This window comes from Phaseolus vulgaris, chromosome 6 (genome assembly GCF_051622355.1).
Source record: "Phaseolus vulgaris cultivar YP4 chromosome 6, ASM5162235v1, whole genome shotgun sequence".
In the NCBI taxonomy this organism is placed as follows: Eukaryota; Viridiplantae; Streptophyta; class Magnoliopsida; order Fabales; family Fabaceae; genus Phaseolus; species Phaseolus vulgaris.
Genome location: NC_143503.1, coordinates 5,317,950 through 5,337,617, shown reverse-complemented (window position 1 = coordinate 5,337,617; position 19,668 = coordinate 5,317,950). Strand labels below are relative to the sequence as shown.

The following is a 19,668-nucleotide window of genomic DNA, read 5'->3' as shown; positions in this document are numbered from 1 at the left end:
GGGAACAACTGCAGCTTATTGAAAGTCGTCCAGAACATCACGTCCGCCGAACTTCCTTGGTCAACGAGTACACGGTGCACCTTCTCCCAGCGGTTACTACGGAGATCACCACCGGATGATTGTCGTGGGGAACGACATCTTGGAGGTCGGCTTTGGTGAAGACAAGGTCAACGTCAAAGGCATCGTCTGCCTTTTGTGCTTCTACCGACATCACCGCCCGTGCATACTTCTTCCGTTGAGAAGCAGTGCAATCTCCTCCTGAAAAACCTCCCGCAATGGTGTGAATTTCACCATGCACGGGGATTTCATGCCCCTGGTCACCCCCTGTCACCGCCACGTCCTCGACACCCTGCTTTTCCTGCAAGTAATCCCTCAGGAAGCCGTTCTTCACCAACTCGTCTAGCTTGTGTCCCAATGCCAAACAATTGCGTATGGGGTGGTCGAACGCTTGGTGGAACTCACACCAGGCGTTCTTGTTGGGCCCGAGTTTCTTGTCGGTCTTGGGGGGTATCTTCAGCCTCTGCGCTATGTTGGGGATAACGATGAGGTCCTTTAACTCTACCACGAAGTCGTGCCTTGGTGGCACGTTCTCCCTTGCACACCCCCTGGTTTGGGGCTTTCTTGGTTGGTAAGGCTGCTGCTTCGCGGGGGCCTTTTTTCTGTCGTCGCCTCATGCACCCTTAGGGGTTGAGGTCGACCTGGTGCACACGGGCGCGTGGGAATTACACATGTGCGCTTCTCGTTAAGTTTCCCTCCCCCGCAATATGAGCCACCGCGCGGCGCCTTATCTCGGCAAAAGTTTTGGGGGGCGGTTTCTGATGAGCGATTCACTGAAAGGCCCTGTCACAATGCCCTTTCTGAATGCGTGCACCATCATCGTTTCGTACTTGGTGTTCAACCTCACACCTGTGCTCCGAAACGGTGAAGGAACTCCTTTAGGGACTCTCCCTGATATTGTCTTATGTCAAAGAAATCATAAGAGATAGGTGGGGGAGCCTGATTCGTGATGTATTGTGCTCTGAACAGCTTAGTGAGTTGTGGGAACGACGTCATATGGCCATCAGGGAGGCTGATGAACCAATCCATCATTGTTCCCACCAGCGTGCTCATGAACAACTTGCATCTCACCGCTTCAGAGCCCCCAACCAGCATCATCTGCGTATGGAAAGTCGTGAGATGGGCCTTTAGGTCCTCCGTACCAATGAAGGTAACTTTGGGCCCTACGAACGTGGCTGGTATCGTGACATCCATGATATCTTGCAAGAACGACATCGGGAACTCCCTGGGTGGCGTCGCAGGTTCTTGATCCTCCACCTCACGTTCCCCTGCCTAGTTTTGCAGATCCCTGCGCAACTCTTCATTCGATCGGCCGAGTTCTTCGTTTATTGTCCACGACGCAGCCAAATCAGCCTGGATGCGTTCTTGATCCGTTCTTGACGCAGCCATTTCTTCTTGGAGGGCCTGCATCGTTTCCATAATTTGTTGCAGAGTGAGGCTTTCGCCCCCGTTTGGTGCAACAGATCCTTGCCTCGTATTTCTCATATTCTTGATCTTTTTGGTTCTTGCTGGTGTGACAATGTTTTAGATCGTGCCCCACGGTGGGCGCCAAATGTTCCTGCCAATTGACTCGGTTGCCTTCGTACGTCTCACGATACTCCCACGCCTGATTCTCTGTGCCTTCGTTCATGCCTCTCTCTCGATCAAGCACTGAAATCACAAAGATAGAGGGCGTGGGCCCCACACCGCTGTTACCCACTCTTAGGGCAACCTAGCGCGTGGGGTTCCTTAATTGGAGTGCAACCTCTAACGGGATGACCACCTAGATGCCTCCTCGTGCACCTAATCTCTGGGGTCACCCATCTTGGGAGCGCTCTAGCTGTTCACGTGCCATGCATGCAGCTCACCCCTGGAACGTGACCCTCACAGGTCGTATCTTTTCCAATGGCTCTTTACTTGTCTTACACCTGAGCGCGTCATCCACACCACACACATGGACCCTCGTGACCTAGGCTTCTCCCTAATTGATAACTGGTGTGTGGTCTGGGGTCCACCTTTTATGGCCCAGTTCTACTTTTTGAGTCACCGATGTCCGATCTCTCATCGTCCTCACTATACTGTCGAGGACACATCAGTACATCCTGGTGATCGACGTCTGACCACTCCTTGGCACCTTGGTTCACGTGCCTTGCGAGACACTGGCCCACGCCTCTCGTGGAACCCAGCTTACGTGACCCCTTCATTACTAGTGATCAACGACGCCCGAGGACTGGTCAGTACAACACACATCTTTAATTACATGATATATGTATGTTCTCTATTTCATGAAGTCAACTTGAAACTTTCATATAGATATGGTATGAAACATAGAGTTGCAGACAATGATCTCTATAAATATTACGTTCTTTGTTTCAATCTTTCTTTTATTAAAGTTCTTTCTATAATATTGTTATCGTATAAGATATCTTATTTAATATACATGATTCAACCTTTTCCATTACACAATTTTCCAAAGATATTTTTCACTTATTTTGAATTTTGTTTTTATACTTTAGAGAATTTATTTTAAAATAAAAAAAAATGTTATACACTACAAGAAAAAAATGGTTTAAATGGGGTTTATTTTTACATTATCCAAGATTAAAACCTCTATTAAGTCATTTACCTAGGGTTTCAATTTTCCCGCTAAACCATCCCTAGAGAACGTGCTCTCCGGGATTTAAACCTCAGAAAAAGTCTTTCAGAAACTTCTCTTAAATACCATGGGTTTAAGAACCTCCGTAAAATAACTTGTCATTTGAAATAACCTTCAACCCCATTTTCCACCATCTCTAACGACTCTCTGTCACAAGCTCAATGGTCGTCGATGACAGTCCTAGTAAGGAATCACAATTCAGCCACACTTATGTCTATTATATCTAAGGAGAAAAAACACTAAATAAGGCATTATCTTCTTCTTACTCCAATATTGTTTCTTCCATTACCTTACTTCCCCAACTTCAGAACTAGTGTTTATCATTTTTTTTATATATATCCTAAATAATTGCTTTATCTATTAGATGTGGGCTTCCAAGTCATGTGTGTTCTTGGCTACAAAGGCTTCAAAGATTGCAAGAACATATTGCGGGGAGAAATTAACTTGATCATTTCTCACTTTTACAATGAATTAATTATTGGATGCATTTTAAAAATAAATGCCTTAATTTAAAATATTTTGAAATCATGAGAATTAAATATTAACAATTATAACTAAAACTAAATTTGTACATAAAATATAAGTACATCAAAAGATTAAACAAAATAAGTCAGGTTTTTTGAATTACGAGCTCGTAACAAAAAAAACTATGAATTATATAAATCAACTACCATCAATCATAATAGATATGCAAATACTGTTGAAATACTTATTATCCAAGATTATTTTGCTGAGTTTTTAAAATAAATTTTTGAAATTTTAGAAAATTCATTTGTAATGTAAATTTACACCTTCAATAAAATATATTAAAACTATATAGTTTTTAATTATTTATTTATAAGTAGATTTAGTTATATTTATTTATTGAAGTTTGAAAAATCTTTAGTATTTTATTGAGGTTCTACAATAAATCTTTTGAATTTAACGAAGGTTAAAAAACCTTCGTTATTTTGTTGAGATTTTAGAATAAACCTTCGGACTTAACGAAGGTTAAAAGAACCTTAACTATTTTGATGAGTTTTTAGAATAAACCTTTGAAATTTAATGAAAGTTAAACAAATTTCCATGATTTTGTTGAGGTTTTAGAATAAACCTTTGAAATTTACGAAGGTTAAAAAATCATTTGTTATTTGGTTGAGATTTTTTTAAAAATAAATATTTAAAATTTAACGAAAGTTAAAAAATCTCAGTTTTGCTAATAACATTTGAAACTTATCGAAAGTTAAAACAATTTCATTAATTAAATCAATTTCTAGGATTATATTAACTTTCGCTAAATAACTTTGGTATTTTTTTTTATTAAGTCTTATTTCAATTCCTACTTTTTTATTAGTTCACATAATTATATGATGATATAGTTTTACTAATTTAATTTAATATGTAAGTTAAAATAAGTTTGGTGTATGGGTTTGGATCATTTAATATAAGTAAATATGTTGATCAAGCAGGTTGCTTGAAGAATTGCTTATAATGATATATTTCTCATGATAACTAATTCAAATGTATTAAAGGTTTATTTATTTTCATGTATAATTGAATGTGAATCATATATTTAAATAGGTTTGAATTAGATTTTGCATCATACTCATTATAAATATTATTTTGAATTTAAATAAATTTTGAAAAGCTTTAAAAAAGCTTTAAAAAATAAATAATTATGATTTAATTATTATAATTAATATAATTGGTTATTTTTAATATTAATAAATTATTTCTAATTTAAATTTCAAAACATAATTGATAATTGATTGTTACTTAAATAACTAATTAGATTGATATTGTTGCGTTTCTATATTTTACTTAAAACAAAATAATTGATTGAAATAGAAAATAATATTTTTTTTTCATATTTGTTCATAATTAATTAATTTTATATTGAAATAATCAATTAAGTTGTGTTAATGAAAAGTAATATAATTGATTATCGTAATAATTAGTTAAAAAAATTCTTTTAGAAATAATTTTATAAAAAAATTAATTATTTTCTTTGATAAAAAAATATACTTGCTTTTAATAACATGAAAACCTTCTCTGATCCATTTTTTTTAAAAAAATTATCACCAATAACTTTATTGAATTCTTTAATTGTTTTTAATTATTTGGAATAGACTTCTCTTAAAATATAGTGTGAATTTTTGTTTCTATTTATACTATAACTTGTTGTAGCAACTCATGTCACAAACATGATCTACCAAACTTTGCCACTAAACTAAAATGCATTTCTTTTCTATTAATTCATTCATACCATTTTTGTCACTCACTGTACTCTCTTATAAGGGATTTTCACGTTTCACTTCTTGAGCTTGGAAAAGAAACATGGTTACTGCAGATACTATTCGAACAGTGGTTGGCATCATAGGTGTGTGCAACTTGATTACTTTCTGAATACATGTATATGCATATGCATGTGATTTAACTTTCTCATTTTTTTCCAATCAGGAAACATCATTTCAGGCTGTCTTTTCTTGTCTCCAGTGTAAACTACTCTCTCTCTCTCTCAGATTTGTGATTTGTGTGTTTTGGTGGTCATTGATTTGAGTAACATGATATGATATTGCAGGCCAACATTTGTGGAAATATGGAAGAAGGGATCAGTGGAGCAGTACTCTGCAGTGCCCTACATGGCCACACTGATGAATTGCATGGTTTGGACTTTGTATGGCCTACCAATGGTGCACCCTCACAGCTTCTTAGTGGTGAGCATCAATGGTGGAGGATGTGTGATTGAGATGATCTATGTCACCCTCTTCTTCCTCTACTCTCATCGCACCAGGAGGCTCACCCTCTTCCTTTGCCTCTTCTCACAACTCATCTTCCTCACGCTTCTCTCCATTCTCACCTTCACTTCCATTCATGATGTCAACAAACGCTCAGCTGTTGTTGGAACCATCTGTGTCATCTTCAACGTTGCCATGTACGCTTCGCCCTTGTCTGTCATGGTCATGCATCCATTCTCAACACTTTTCTTTCGTTGTTCTTAGCTTCAAATTTGCATGTTTTAACAAGTAAATATGTAATGGGGTTGCAGAAACTGGTGATGAAGACCAAAAGCGTTGAGTACATGCCATTTTCCCTCTCTCTAGCGTCCTTTGGCAATGGTGTGGCTTGGACTACATATTCTCTCATCCCTTTTGATCCCTTCATGGCTGTAAGTTTAAACAAAATCACTATATATCCTTCCTTTCATGCATTTCTTCATCTTCCCTTGTACACTTCAATAGAGTATAATTAACTTAATTGGTTGTTGTTGTGGGAAATTTTAGATACCAAATGGGATTGGGACAACATTTTCTGTGGCACAACTAATTCTGTATGCAACCTATTACAAGTCCACAAAGAGGCAGATAACAGCAAGGAATGCAAAAGGGGTAGGGGAAGTGAATCTCTCAGAGGTTGTGGTTGGTAACAATGACCAAGATCCTAACAATATCAACAAGATTGGTGTTGTTCCCCATGGTCTTTAATTTGATCTTCATGCCTATTGTCTAATGATTCATGGTCATGCATGGATCAACTCTTTTATCAACTAAAGCCTTTATTGTTGTTATTTTATACAGTCCCTTATAATAGTATTTCAATTTTCAACTTCAGCATTTACCATCTTTTTATTTACATCGCATTGCTTGAGTTGAGGTATCTTTGTTATTTACATGACATTGTTTAAGTTGAGGTAGTGTTACTTAACTATAAATTTTCAATATAGTTTTACTCTCTTTCTCTTTCTAATTTTCATGTCACATTAAAAATTCACACCATAGTGATGTAGAAAATAAATAATGAAAAAATTTCCAACTTATAAGGATAGATCAATCAAGAGTAGATTATGAAGAGAATACCAACACAAACTGCTGATTAAAAAAAAAAACTAACACAAACCACACATGTGTAATTGAGATTGTTTTAGAAGGATAACATGAATTACACCATCATTAAAAAAAAATCATTAAATAAAAATTAATTTAGATAAAAAAAATAACTAGTTATTGACCAATTTAGATATTATTTTATAAAATAAAAAATTATTGGTATCTAAAGTAGTTTTTATTATTAATAAAAAAAATTATACACTAGTTTTTAAATTGGTATTTAATATTAACTACCAACTATTTTAGATTTTAAATATCAATTCAAAAACTAATTTATAAATTTTTATTAATACTAAAAATTACTTTAAATATCAATACTTTTTTAGTTTATAAAATAATATCTAATTTAACTTTTATAGTAATTAATTAGTTTTTATTAAATGATTTTTGTAATACATTGTTATATATACATATTTTTGATATTTTGATTAGGTGATATATCAACTAGGTCCATGTATTAGTTGTTGTTCTCTATTTCATGAGATCAACTTGAAACTTTTAGACATATATGGTATGAAACATAAGTTGCAGCTTAGACAATGATCTCTGGTAAATATTGTCACGATTAATTATGCAAATTCAATGTGATTATTTTTTATTCATAACACTCTTACTATACAAGGCAACGTAGCTGGATATTTTTCAATGGAAGCTAGTTTCTTCTTCTCCAACTTTCCTCACACACTACAAGAAAAACGTAAATTATATACGGATTATTACATACGGATCTAAATCCGTATGTAACTACATACGGATTATATTCGTATGTAATTTTGGCGCCATAAAACAAAAAACTACAATGGATGGAATTTGAACACAAGTTCCTTCAATGACTAAGGAAAATTTAACCACTACAACAGTCTACCTTTTTTTTTTTATTATTATGATTTTTATTATACTTATTATTAATAATAATACTAATAATATTTATAATATTAATAATACTAATAATCTATACCTATATATAAAGGGGATTCCCCTCTTAACCGCTCTTAATTTTTTTTTTCCGATTTTATCCTTATATTAATATTTAATTTTATTATTGTATTATGGTCATTGTGTCATTTCTTATTCCCCTCTTAACTGCTCTTAATTTTTTTCCCATTTTATCCTTATATTAATATTTAATTTTATTATTGTATTATGGTCATTGTGTCATTTTTTTTTTAGTGGGGCGGTTTTGAATTGAAAGAGAGGTGGAAAAGCGGTTTTGAATTGAAAGAGATGTGGAGAAACCGTTATAAATTGAAAGAGAGGTGGATGACTGGTTATGAATTGAAAAAGAGATGGAGGAGTGGTTATGAATTAAAAAAGATGGTTTATTTTCAAAATCAGTTACATAAAGAAAGGGAGTTTATTTTTTCAAATTCAGTTACATAAAGAAAGGGAGTTTATTTTCAAGATCAGTTGCATAAATAAAGGGAGTAACTATTCAAATTTGGAGAGAAAAAAAATATTAGAGAAAATAACAAAGAAGATAAGAAGGAAGTGTTGAAAAAAAAAAGAATAAGGAACAGGAAGAAGCATTGGTTGTTTTTTATCCTTGCACCCTCCAATCCCACCAATGAGTATTAGGTAGCTTCACGTGTCTCCCTTACAAGAAAATGTGATCTTTTTCTGTAATACATTAATTATTTTTTCTTTGAGTATTTGGGAAGGATTGACGGGTGCCATGCCTCTTCGACCAATAAGGCCATTGGTGAGGCCTTGAAGCTTTGAATTGGTTCCTCCCATCCAGTAAGATCTTTCTCTCAAGGTTTACTCTTTCATTGCAGAGTTTTTTTATGTCGCTGTGCTTGATAATTGCTTTGCTGGTTTTACAATTGGGATTATAGAGATCTTGGTTTTCTATTACTACTGTATATGTATTTACTATAGTAACAACATGACTGCTTTGGTAGCTTTTTTTGTTTTGAATAGTGTACATACCAAAAATGGGGTTTATGGGTGGACTGGATTGGAGCTTTTATGCTTTTAAGATAAAGATGTGTTGTTGTGTTGTTCTGATGTGCAGATTTTGAAACTGTTTGCATTTGGGATAAGAGCAACAGTAATACGATCATGTCATCGCTTATTACACAACCCAGGTTTTCTCTTATCCCTCTGATTTCCCTTCCCTATGGTTTTGCCTTTTTCTTTAGTCGTTTCTTCATTTTGTTTCGTCACTTTCCGCTCATACTTTTACTTCTCCTTCAATCTTTTAAGTTTATTATACCAACTCTTCTCAACACAAAACAGTGTCTGCACCCTATGAATTGTCAAGTTAGGGTTCAATTTGAAGCCTGACTTGGAAGAAAGCATAGTTCGGTGCCTTCAGGAGAATGTCAATGCATTTGCATGGTCAGTGGCGGATATGCCAGGAATTTACTCTGACATCATATGCCACAAACTATCTATTGACAACAAGGTAAAGCCAATCATGCAGCAAAGGAAGAAGTTGGAAGGAGAAAAAAAGGAGGCGGTGATGCAAGAAGTAGAAAAGCTGAGGAAGGTAGGACATGTGAGGTAAATTCAGACCCCACAAGGTTATCTAATGTAGTATTGGTTAAGAAGACTAATGGAAAATGGAGAATGTGTACAAACTTTATAGACTTAAACAAGGTTTGTCCAAAAGATGCATATCCATTACCAAACATTGATTCCTTGGTGGATGGGGTGGCAGGATGTGCACTGTTAAGTTTCATGGATGCTTACTTAGGGTATAATCAAATTAAATTGCATCCGAATGACGAAGAGAAAATTGCATTCATAGAAAGTTTGTCAAATTTTTATATACGGTGATGCCTTTTGGGTTGAAGAATGCGGGAGCCACCTACCAGCGGTTGATGGATCTGATCTTGAACGAAATGATTTGAAGAAATATGGAGGCGTACGTAGATGATATGATGGTAAAGTCCAAGGAGGAGGGTTCACATGTGGAAGATTTGAAAGAATTATTCCTAGCTTTGGATAAGTACAAATTAAAGCTTAATCCAGGAAAATGCGTTTTTGGAGTAAAGGCAGGCAAGTTTTTGGGTTTCATGTTAACGTAGAGAGAGATAGAAATGAATCCAGAGAAGTGTTTGGCAATTATTAATATGTGAAGCCCGATCTCTGTGAAATAAGTACAATAGTTTATAGGAAGATTGGCTTCTTTGTCCAAGTTTATCCCGAAGGCTAGACATAAGGCATAGCCTTATTTTCAATGTTTGAAGAATAATAGTCGTTTTCAATGGACAAAAGAATGTGAGCATGCTTTTTTAAAGCTTAAAGAGGCGCTGGCGGCTTCACTGATCCTTATTAAACAAACTTGAGGCAAAACGATGTACTTGTATCTATGTGTAATGGATAAGGCAATCAGCACGGTGCTAACTCAGGAGGTTGGAAAAGAACAAAAATCGAACTATTTTGTGAGCAAAACGCTCTAGGGGGCGGAAATAGTGTACCAGAAGTTGGAGAAGGCAGCCTTGGTGATCATCGTTATTGCTAGGAGGCTAAGGTACAATTTTTAGAATTTCCAAGTTGTTGTTAAAACAGATTTACCTGTCAAACAAGTCCTACAAAAGATAGATTTAGCTGGGAGAATGATGAAATGGGCAATAGAGTTATCGGAATATGGATAGTTTATAAGTCCAAAGGGTTTGTTCAAACACAAGCTTTGGTAGATTTCGTTTCTAGGACGAACTTGAAGGTAGAAGAGAAGGTAAGTTGATGTTGTCAGTAGATGGCGCATCAAACATAAAAGGAAGTGGAGCGGGGGTAATTTTGGAGGGACCTGATGTAGAGTTTGCCTTTAAGATTAGCAATAATCAAGCAGTGTATGAGACATTACTGGCAGGTATGCGACTAGCAGTGGACATGGGTGTGAAGAACTTGCTGGTACGAAGCGATTCGCAATTGGTGACTGAATAGGTAGTAGGGAATTTCTAGACAAAAGATCCACATTTAGAAAAATATTTGGCAAAGGTACGTGTGATGTCCAAAGACTTTATAGATTTTGAGTTAGTATATGTGCCCAGAGACCAAAATGCTAGGGCATATTTGTTATCAAAGTTAGCAAGCACCAAGAGACCAGGAATCACAAATCGGTAATCCAGGAGAACCTTGTCTCCTAGTGTTTCAGTGGACGAAGTAATGGAAGTATTGGTGGGAGAACTGCACGCAGGGGACGAGTGGATGGATATATATATATATATATATATATATATATATATATATATATATATATATATAAGAGGTGGTTTCGAGACGGGGAAAAGCCCACAGATAAGCAAGAATTGGCTATTATGCGTAGAAATATGGGTCAGTATGTTATGATTGATAACCATTTGTTTAGAAAAGGTTACTCCATGCCATTACTAAGATGTGTAGAAAGTCAACAGAAGAAGAGGATTATACAACAGGTACATGAGGGGATTTGTGGGAGTCACATCGGTGAGCGAGCTCTCTACCAAGATCTTGCGAGCATGATTCTTTTGGCCGACCCTAAGGGAGGATTGTATTTTGTATGTTAATAAATGTGATGAATGTCAACGACAAGCCAATCGAATCTATGCATAAAAAAAAAATTGTTTTTATTTTTTCACACCATGTGATGTGAATGCAATAGCAAGAATACAAGATTCTTTGACATTCTTAGGAACAACTTGAGTTGGTCATGAATTGACACTTTAATTAGAATTGGATCAATGTTCTAATTCAAGAACTCACCAAGACTTTGCACCGAACCAAAGCTCACATGGAAGTCCATATATTGTCAAATGGAATCAAGCAACAAGAATGGGAGAAAACACAATGGAATACAGCCAAAGAATATGAATTACCGAACAGAATTGAGAATTTCAGCAAAGTACCGAACAGAAATGAAGAACAATTAAGCTAGAACATGAGCTAGAAAGAAGGAACAAAGCTTGAGAATAGAAAACTTATGGAGATGGAAGGAGAGGTGAGTGATCACGCCACTTAGAGTGTGGATACTCCAAGATTAGTGAGCTGCCGCCACTTGAGGTTCACCATAGACACCCAAGATAAGACTTGATGAAGGCACCAAAGCTCTTCCAATTTCTCTCTCAAATTGAGTAGAGTTTTCTTACTACAATTTCCAAATCTGATTTGTACAAGGGCAACACCTTTATTTATAGCCTATAAGGTGCTGAAATGCAAAGCTAATCAAATGCAAATGTGCCCCTAAATGACATTCAAATTCGGCGCCAACTAGTGCATGAAGGAAGTGTGACTTTCCTTCCTAGTTTGGCACCTCCTAACTCATATCTACACTCCCCCTAGCTTCCCTTACTAAGTTCACACCCCCCTAAGCTACTACTATTTCTAAACTACAAACTAAGGATGCTTTTACAAAAGAGGTTTCTTATGTTTCCCTCTAAGCACCTTCTTAAAGACTATTCTATATATTTCTACTAAAGAGAGATATTCAAAAAAGAAGCCTTTTATTTGAGAGTTTGTAGACTTCTTTATCTTTAGGCTTGATCTTCTCTTTGACTTCTTTTAATTTGTGAGAAAACTAGAAGGAAGAACTTCGAATGTGTAGGTGAAAATCCGCTTCCTTCATCAATAAAATCCTCTCCTATTGGATATCCATCACCATGGCTCTTCTTCAGATGGGGAGTAGATGATTTGGGTCCTTTCCCAGTTGCAGTTAGACAATTTAAGTTTATTGTGGTAGCTAATGAATATTTTACAAAATGGATGGAAGTGGAGCCTTTGATGAATATTACAACTGAAAAGATAGTAAAGTTTATTTGGAAATCTATAATATGCAAGTTTGGTGTACCTCGGGAGTAGGTGTCGGACAATGGTGTTGATCAAGAGTGATCAAGTGCTTTGAAGAATCCAAATCCAAGGTGTTTGATGAAAGGCTGATGTTGTTGTTGTGTTTGGGTGGGATTGGGGGTAGATTTCTATGTAATCCACTCCTTGTTTGAATCCAAATTTGATTGGACTTGAAAAGCTTTTTAAAATGAAATGTTTTTCAACTAAGTGAAAAACAACAGGTTGTTTTATCGAATCAACCGGTTGTTTTGTTCTTAGAAGGTTTTGAAAAAGGTTTGACTTGGTTGACTTTGCTGTTAAGCCAAATCAATCGATTGTTTCGATAAATCAATCGATTGTTTCTTTGAAAATCCTAACAAAATTCAGTTTTGATTGGTGAATATGTTTTAAATAATTTCTAACTGAATATGCTCCTTCATTAAATGCTTTGAATAATCTTTGGAAAATATAAATGGTTTGTTTATGTTTTCAAACAAGTAAGAAAAACAGTTTTGAGAAATTCAGTTGAACAGTTTTTTATTCTAAGATTTCAAGATTCACATTAAGCTTTGGATTTTTCAAGTGTGTGGAATAGGATTGGGGTGTTCTGATCTTTAAGCTTTGTAATTCCCAGAAGTATTCAAATCTCTTCTTCCTTGATCACGGTATTTCTGGAATTTGGTTGTAAGTGCAGAATCAGAGGGCTCTGATTTCTGTGGTTTGGTTTGCCAAAAGGAGTGTGTTTCTTGAAGGGTTCAAGGTCACTCTTTTGGTGGTTTGTGTGTAATCTGGTTTTGATTGCATAGTGGTATACCCAGTGGTTTCTGGGGACTGGATGTAGCTCTTGGTTTAAGAGTGAACTAGTATAAAACAGTTTGTGTGATTCTCTCTTTCCTTATCTCTTTTAAATTCTGGTTTTTGTTTAACTAATATAAACAACCGATTGTTTCGAGCAAACAACCGATTGTTTCGAGGAAACAACCGATTGTTTTTTTGTTTCTTTACTGATTAATGCTTGAGTTCTTGGCTAACTTGATTCCTGTTCTGGATTTATACATAAAGTTTCATTGAACCTCAAAAAGTTTTCAAAAACCCCCTTTAAACAATTCACCCCCCATTTGCTTAAGGCCATTTATTCTAACAAATGGAACTCATCAAGTTAAACATTAAGATACCGATCCAACAAAGTTAAACATTAAGAAGACTATGCACTGCATGAGGGAAAAACCCTTAGTTTAACTAGGTGAAGAATCGACCTCGTTCAGTTCTAAATATAAATTATTAAGAAGACCATGCACTGCATGAGGGAAAATCTCCTCAGTTTAACTGGGTGAGGTACTGATCTTGTTTGGTTCTAAATATAAATTATTAAGAAGATCATGCACTGCTTGAAGAAAGTCTCCCCAAAATAACTAGGTGAGGTACCGACCTCGTTCGATTTTAAATTTGAATTATTAAGAAGACCATGCACTGCATGAAGGAAAATCTCCTCAGTTAAACTGGGTGAGGAACTGACCTCATTCAGAGTGTAGAGTGGGAGATGATGAATTATTAGAATAAACTAGTTCATTTGCAATCAATACAAGTGAGCGAGATGAATGTAAATTCGATGTGAAATTTTGTAAAGAGAGGTAGCGGGTATATGTGTGATGAAGTTAAAGTTTTCCTAAAGGCACAGTGGGTAATAGAATAAATATTTAAAGACGACACTACTAAAGTTTGGCAAAAGAGAAGTAAAATAGATAAACATAAATAAGCTAGCAAAGTTTAGCAAAAAGGATAGGCAAAGTCATGCTGAAGGTATTACTCCTCCACTTTTTTCCCGTCCACGAACACTTTGAAGGGAACGAACTTTGATTGGTCAAGGTCAAGGTAGAGAGCTCGGAATTGTTCCAAGGTGCCACTAAAGCCATCCACAAAGCCATGAGAAATCTCGTCTTTGGCAGCGTCCAGAGATTGTTGTAGTTTGAAGTGAGCATCATCTTTCTCTCGAGTAATCTTGCGTATCTGAGCTTCTAGAAGTGCGGTACTTTTCTTTGTCGCTGACAAGTTTTCTTCAAGTTGATGCATGTGGGTTTCAAAAAGGTGTGTTTGAGTTTGATGAGTTTGAGCAAGAGTGTTGAGACGGTTCAAAAAGTCGGCAAGGAAGTCAACTTGGGAATAAAGGAGGGTTTCCCACCTTTATATGATTGGCCGCCAGAGGTTGAATGCTGGTGAGAAGATTGTTATGGTTCTAATATTGTGCGCTTGAGCTTGGGATGACCACGTTCCAAGCATGTTCGTTTGAATGGAATATTGGTAGTATTTTCTTAATCAATAGTGATTGTGCTGGAGGTGACCTTCTATTTGTTTTTCGTGCGATGCGCCATTTCAGCTCTACTCAGCGACATCATGTTCTATGCATGCATGACACATGAATACTTAGGGCACCCACACGACAGATGGCCCCAGAGACTTGGTGCACAAGTTGGTACCCAAGCAACCACTCTGTTAGTCATTGCACTCCAGTTAAGAGAAGTTCTGTGGGCCAGATACGTTAAGATTATGTAAATAGTGGCGCAAGGATGTTCCCCAAGTAACCCTAGACAAGGGTAATAATACAAAGGTAAACCCTAGTTTCAACCTATATAAAGGGTGCTAAGAGCCCTAACAAGGTACATAGTTTCTAAGACTGAAACTACTTTATACACTTGGTGTTTCTTTGCCCTAATAATGACTTGAGCGTCGAAGTGCAAACGGCCGTCAAGGCGCCTTTTGTCTTTGCAGGTGAGAGATTCTTTGATCAAGGAAGAACGGTTCTCAGGCGGAGATAGAAGGGACAGTGGCTGCCGTTCGAGTCAACCGGCAAAACGAGTCAACCGACAGGAACACTCCTCATTGTTGGGCTTGGGCTTCTTGAGCTTGGGCCTCATCTTTTGAAAAAGACTAATAAGAAAAACTTTAGATGTTTTGGCCCTTGTTCATTCCTCCTATTAATAGCATCTTTTGGATTCTCATCAGAAATGAACACCGAGTTTGGTGAATGAGGTTTCATAAGAGAAGCCGAAAGGTTCCTCATTTCGGCAATCTTTGCAAACAGGTTCATCTGGGTTACAGGGAACGACAACAACTCAACACTAGAACGACGCGAAAAACATCGCATTTGGCCTAGGAATATATAGAGGTATAGTCCATTACGAAGAATGTGAATAAATGCAACAGAGGTTATGAAGAATGGAACTTGGCGGAACGCAAACAAGTAGGAAGGCAAATACATACAATATAAGAGGGAATAAACAATGTGAACTAGAAAAGGAAAGCATTACTTACCTGAAAGTGTGATTGCAAGATAAAGAGGAATGGAGAATAAAGTGAATGAGTGGAAGCTAAGAGAGTAAGACTAATGAGTAGGGAACCATTTCAAAATTAACGAATTAGGTGTTGACACGTGGATGGAGATAGCAACATTTAATTGTTAGAATTAATGGCTTAAACAAGAGGGGGGTGAATTGTTTGTCAAAAGATTTTTGCAAAGATTGAATAAGAATGAAGCTTTATCAACATTCACAGATTAAGCAATCAAGGAAGCCAATCAAACAATGTAAAAGAAACTGTTTGCAAAATTTCAATTGGTTGAAACTTCGTTTTAACCGGTTGTTTATGGCAGCAGCAAAAGCAGAATTACAACAAACAGTTTATAAGGAGTGAGAGAGAGATTACTCAACCAATTTATACTGGTTCACTCAACCTTGAGCTGCATCCAATTCCCAAAAACACCACTGGGTTCCACTAGTAACCAATCACAGATTGCAACTCACACAAACACAAATAGGTGATCTTGATACCACAAGAACCACTCACCCTCTTTGCTATACACACCCTTAGTCAGAACACCCTCTGACTTTACAGGATTTCCACACACTTCACAAGTTTATAAAAGAACAAATACAACAATCATGAAAGGAACAGATTACACTTGAGTTTACAAGAATCACAGAGCTCCTATGATCAGACCTTGAACCAGTGCACAACTATTTAGCAATCTTGCAAACCCTTGAAAAACTTTTCTAAAAAATCAATCTCAATCTCACTGTATTTGATATTTATCTTGTATTTTTGTTTCAAAAAGAAAAGTCTTATTTATAGCTCTCAAAACTAGCCGTTCTAGGCAACAATTATGAGCCAAAACAGTTTTGATTCAATTGCAAAACAGATTAACAGGTTTTTGAAAAGCAACCGGTTAAAAAGTCGTTTTAACCGGTTGAATTGGTTAGACAGTTATTTAACCAAGTCAAAAACAGTTTTAAAACCTTCAAACAAATTAAGTGACAAATAACCAATTATTTCGTGGTTTCAACCAATTGCTTTTTTCTTTGTTTAGAAAAACACTTTTCTCTTTTAAAATAGATTGAGCAAGCTTGTGCAAGGGACTAGGATTGATCTTTACAAGAATTCTAAACAACCTAGACTAAGCTCAAACCAAAAGCAGCACAACTTCAACCTTCATCATAGAGTTGAAACATCAAAGCTCCCATGTTCTACATTAATGACCGACGAGACATGTGTGTAGAAGTAATGATGGGACATGAGAATCAAGAATGTTTGCTCGTGCAAAACTAGGACTCGTGAATATCGTCATGAACCAACCTATATATTTGGGCAGTAGAGAACTCAGTGGAGGCCTATTAAGCCTCTTTGACTCACGCTTGAGGCTGAGGGGCTGTGAGGTCATGGACCGACCTAGTTAGGATATCGTAACGTTTGGAGGCCTGTTAAACCTCATTGGCTCATGCTTGATGCTGAGGGACTGTGAGGTCATGGACCGATTCGGTTAGGATATAGTAACGCCCTGATACTGAGGGACTAATGATGATACTTTAAGAATCTCCATAAAGAGCTTTGAAGGAGTTAACGGAGGAGGGTTACGAGAATTAATGAAGGAATTAAGTCAGGAAAGACCGTTACAAAGAGGGATAAACGTTGAGCTCTCTATAAGGGAGAAGGGAGACTGAGCAGAAGACATAACACGAGAACGTGAAAGCACTGTTTCCTGATTATCTTTGATGCTCTAACTAAGAGTCATTTGTCTTAGCTAGAACAAAAAGTTTGACTTACTATGACAATTTTTTAAATGACATAGAAAGTCACCTGTATCTATGTCGCTTTGTGTAACCGTCATAAAAAGTCTCATACAACCATTATAAAAAATCTTGTTTCTATTAGTGCATCAAAGTCCCGTCATTTTTCAGCATATCATGAAGAAATTAACTAATTTTTGAAGTCCAGGAACCATATTGTAATGCCCTTTACAAAATTTTAATTGACAGTTGAACGTAATCGGAACACACAATTATAAAAGCATAATTGGATTGATAGGAGTTTTTGTGTTATATTAAAGTCCCTTTGAACCATCAAAAATGAAATATGCATAACACATATCTAACTCTAACTCTAACTCTAGTGATATATTAAGACTTATGAAACAAAATATATATAATAAAGTAGTTTAAAACCACATTTTATAAATCGACTGTCTTTTTCAAACCACCAAATATAGCTATTACAATTACTTTAAAAATGGTTAGTGTTGATAACTGAAACTAATATTGAAGCACTTTGCAAGTAATATATCCATTTAATAAGCATTTAAAAATCCAAATAAAATAAGTACACTAAATCATAACATATAAATAATTGTGACTTCAAACCCTACACGCAAAAATGCTTATATTGAAGAATGTAGAAACATGCGAACGAACAACCTCCTTAAGTTTACGACCTTTCTCCTGCCAAAGAGACTGTAACGTAAAATGTGCATCATACCATTCAAAAGGAGTAAGCATTATATCATTGCATTCAAGTATATTATAATTTTGCATGTCCATTATGTAATACAATATAAATTATTCTAATTTATAATGTTAAATCTGTTCAATTTAAACGCATCAAATTTAAAAAGTAATCCAACAAATACTAAAAATAGTTCTATGTTTAAATTATTAGTTTTTCATCTAAATATTAAAAAAATTATTTACCGTGATGTCAAAACTTTTGTCTACCAATTAACTCAATGAGAAAAGACTATCTTTACTGAATTTTTAATATCTTCTTAAATTAATATTAAACATAAGTTTTATATTTATTAATTAGTATTTATATCATATTGAATGTCATGAAATTAATTGGTGAGTTATTATTATTGTTGTTAATTAGAATCATATTAATTATTATTATTTCCACCTTCTTTTTAAGGTTTTAAACTTTAAACCTTAATATGATGAAATTCTGACGTACAACATGATATAAAAAATATTTTAAAGCATTGAATTATTATTTTTTAAATAAAACATGATAAATTTATAAGGTAAAATACAATGGAATAAATTAATAAAAAAAAGTTTTTAATTTAATTTTATATACTTAATTATAACATATATATATATAAAATACAAAATAAAATAAAATAAGATATATTAAATAAAATGAAATATATTAAATAAAGTGAGATTATAATTTTAAAATTGATAGACCCAATTAACAGTGGCAGTCATTTAGTACACATAGGCCCCACCCAATTACTACTTTTATATATTAAAGTACAATTAGTTTTAATTAATTAAATTTCACATAACTCAGGCACAATTAGCATTGACAGTTATAACTACATTTAGTACAGCTAGGCCCAATGATCGCTTATCTATATTAAATTACAATTAATTTTAAATTAAAGCTTTAAATTTCACACAACCCGCACCTAATTCGCATTGCATTGTTTAAAAAAAGATAAATTTAGTAGGAAAAATACAATGAAATAAATTAATAAGCAAAAATTATAAAAAGTTTTTATATCAGTTGTCTACTCTTATTTATAACATAATAAACTACAGTATGCTGAAGTTAGACAAAATGAGATTTATTAAACCAACATATTACTTTCAAATTGAAATTTTATACTAACACAACCTATAATAGTGGCAGTTTGCAACTGTATTTAGAACACATAGGCCCAATTAACAGTTTTATATATAATAAATTATAATCAGTTTTAAATTAATTAATTTAGAATTTATTTATAAAGAATCTTTTCATTGGTATAACATGTTAACATCTAGTATGTTCTTAGAATCTTTTATGAATAGATATAGTCTATTTATGTTTTTTTAACATATGAGTTCATGGGATAATATTGAAGTGTCAGCATAGCTAAGATGTCAAGTTAAATAATGATATCTAATAAGTTTTTATTTAAATTTGACAGAAACCCGAATTAGCATTGGTAGTTGTAGCAGCATTTAGTGTACACACTTTTATTTATTAATTTACAATTAGTTTCAATTAAAGTTTAAGTTTCACACAACTCAATTAGCACTGTATTGTTTAAAA

At 34.9% G+C, this 19,668-nt stretch overlaps 1 protein-coding gene across 1 annotated transcript; it reads left to right on the top strand.

Moving 5' to 3' along the window:
- The first annotated feature begins 4,951 nt into the window (after positions 1–4,951).
- Positions 4,952–6,277, top strand: LOC137833003 (bidirectional sugar transporter SWEET4). The gene is made up of 5 exons (XM_068641402.2): positions 4,952–5,051; positions 5,132–5,168; positions 5,253–5,631; positions 5,721–5,840; positions 5,956–6,277. The coding sequence occupies exons 1-5, from the start codon at positions 5,009–5,011 to the stop codon at positions 6,154–6,156; spliced, it is 780 nt and encodes a 259-aa protein (XP_068497503.1). The 5' UTR covers positions 4,952–5,008; the 3' UTR covers positions 6,157–6,277.
- Positions 6,278–19,668: the final 13,391 nt, after the last annotated feature.

Bases quoted from the DNA above. Each gene is read 5' to 3' on its own strand.
- LOC137833003 (XM_068641402.2), top strand. From the start codon at position 5,009: ATGGTTACTGCAGATACTATTCGAACAGTGGTTGGCATCATAG. The intron at 5,169-5,252 runs GTAAACTACTCT...ATGATATTGCAG, and splicing joins TGTCTTTTCTTGTCTCCAGT to GCCAACATTTGTGGAAATAT. The intron at 5,841-5,955 runs GTAAGTTTAAAC...GGGAAATTTTAG, and splicing joins CTTTTGATCCCTTCATGGCT to ATACCAAATGGGATTGGGAC.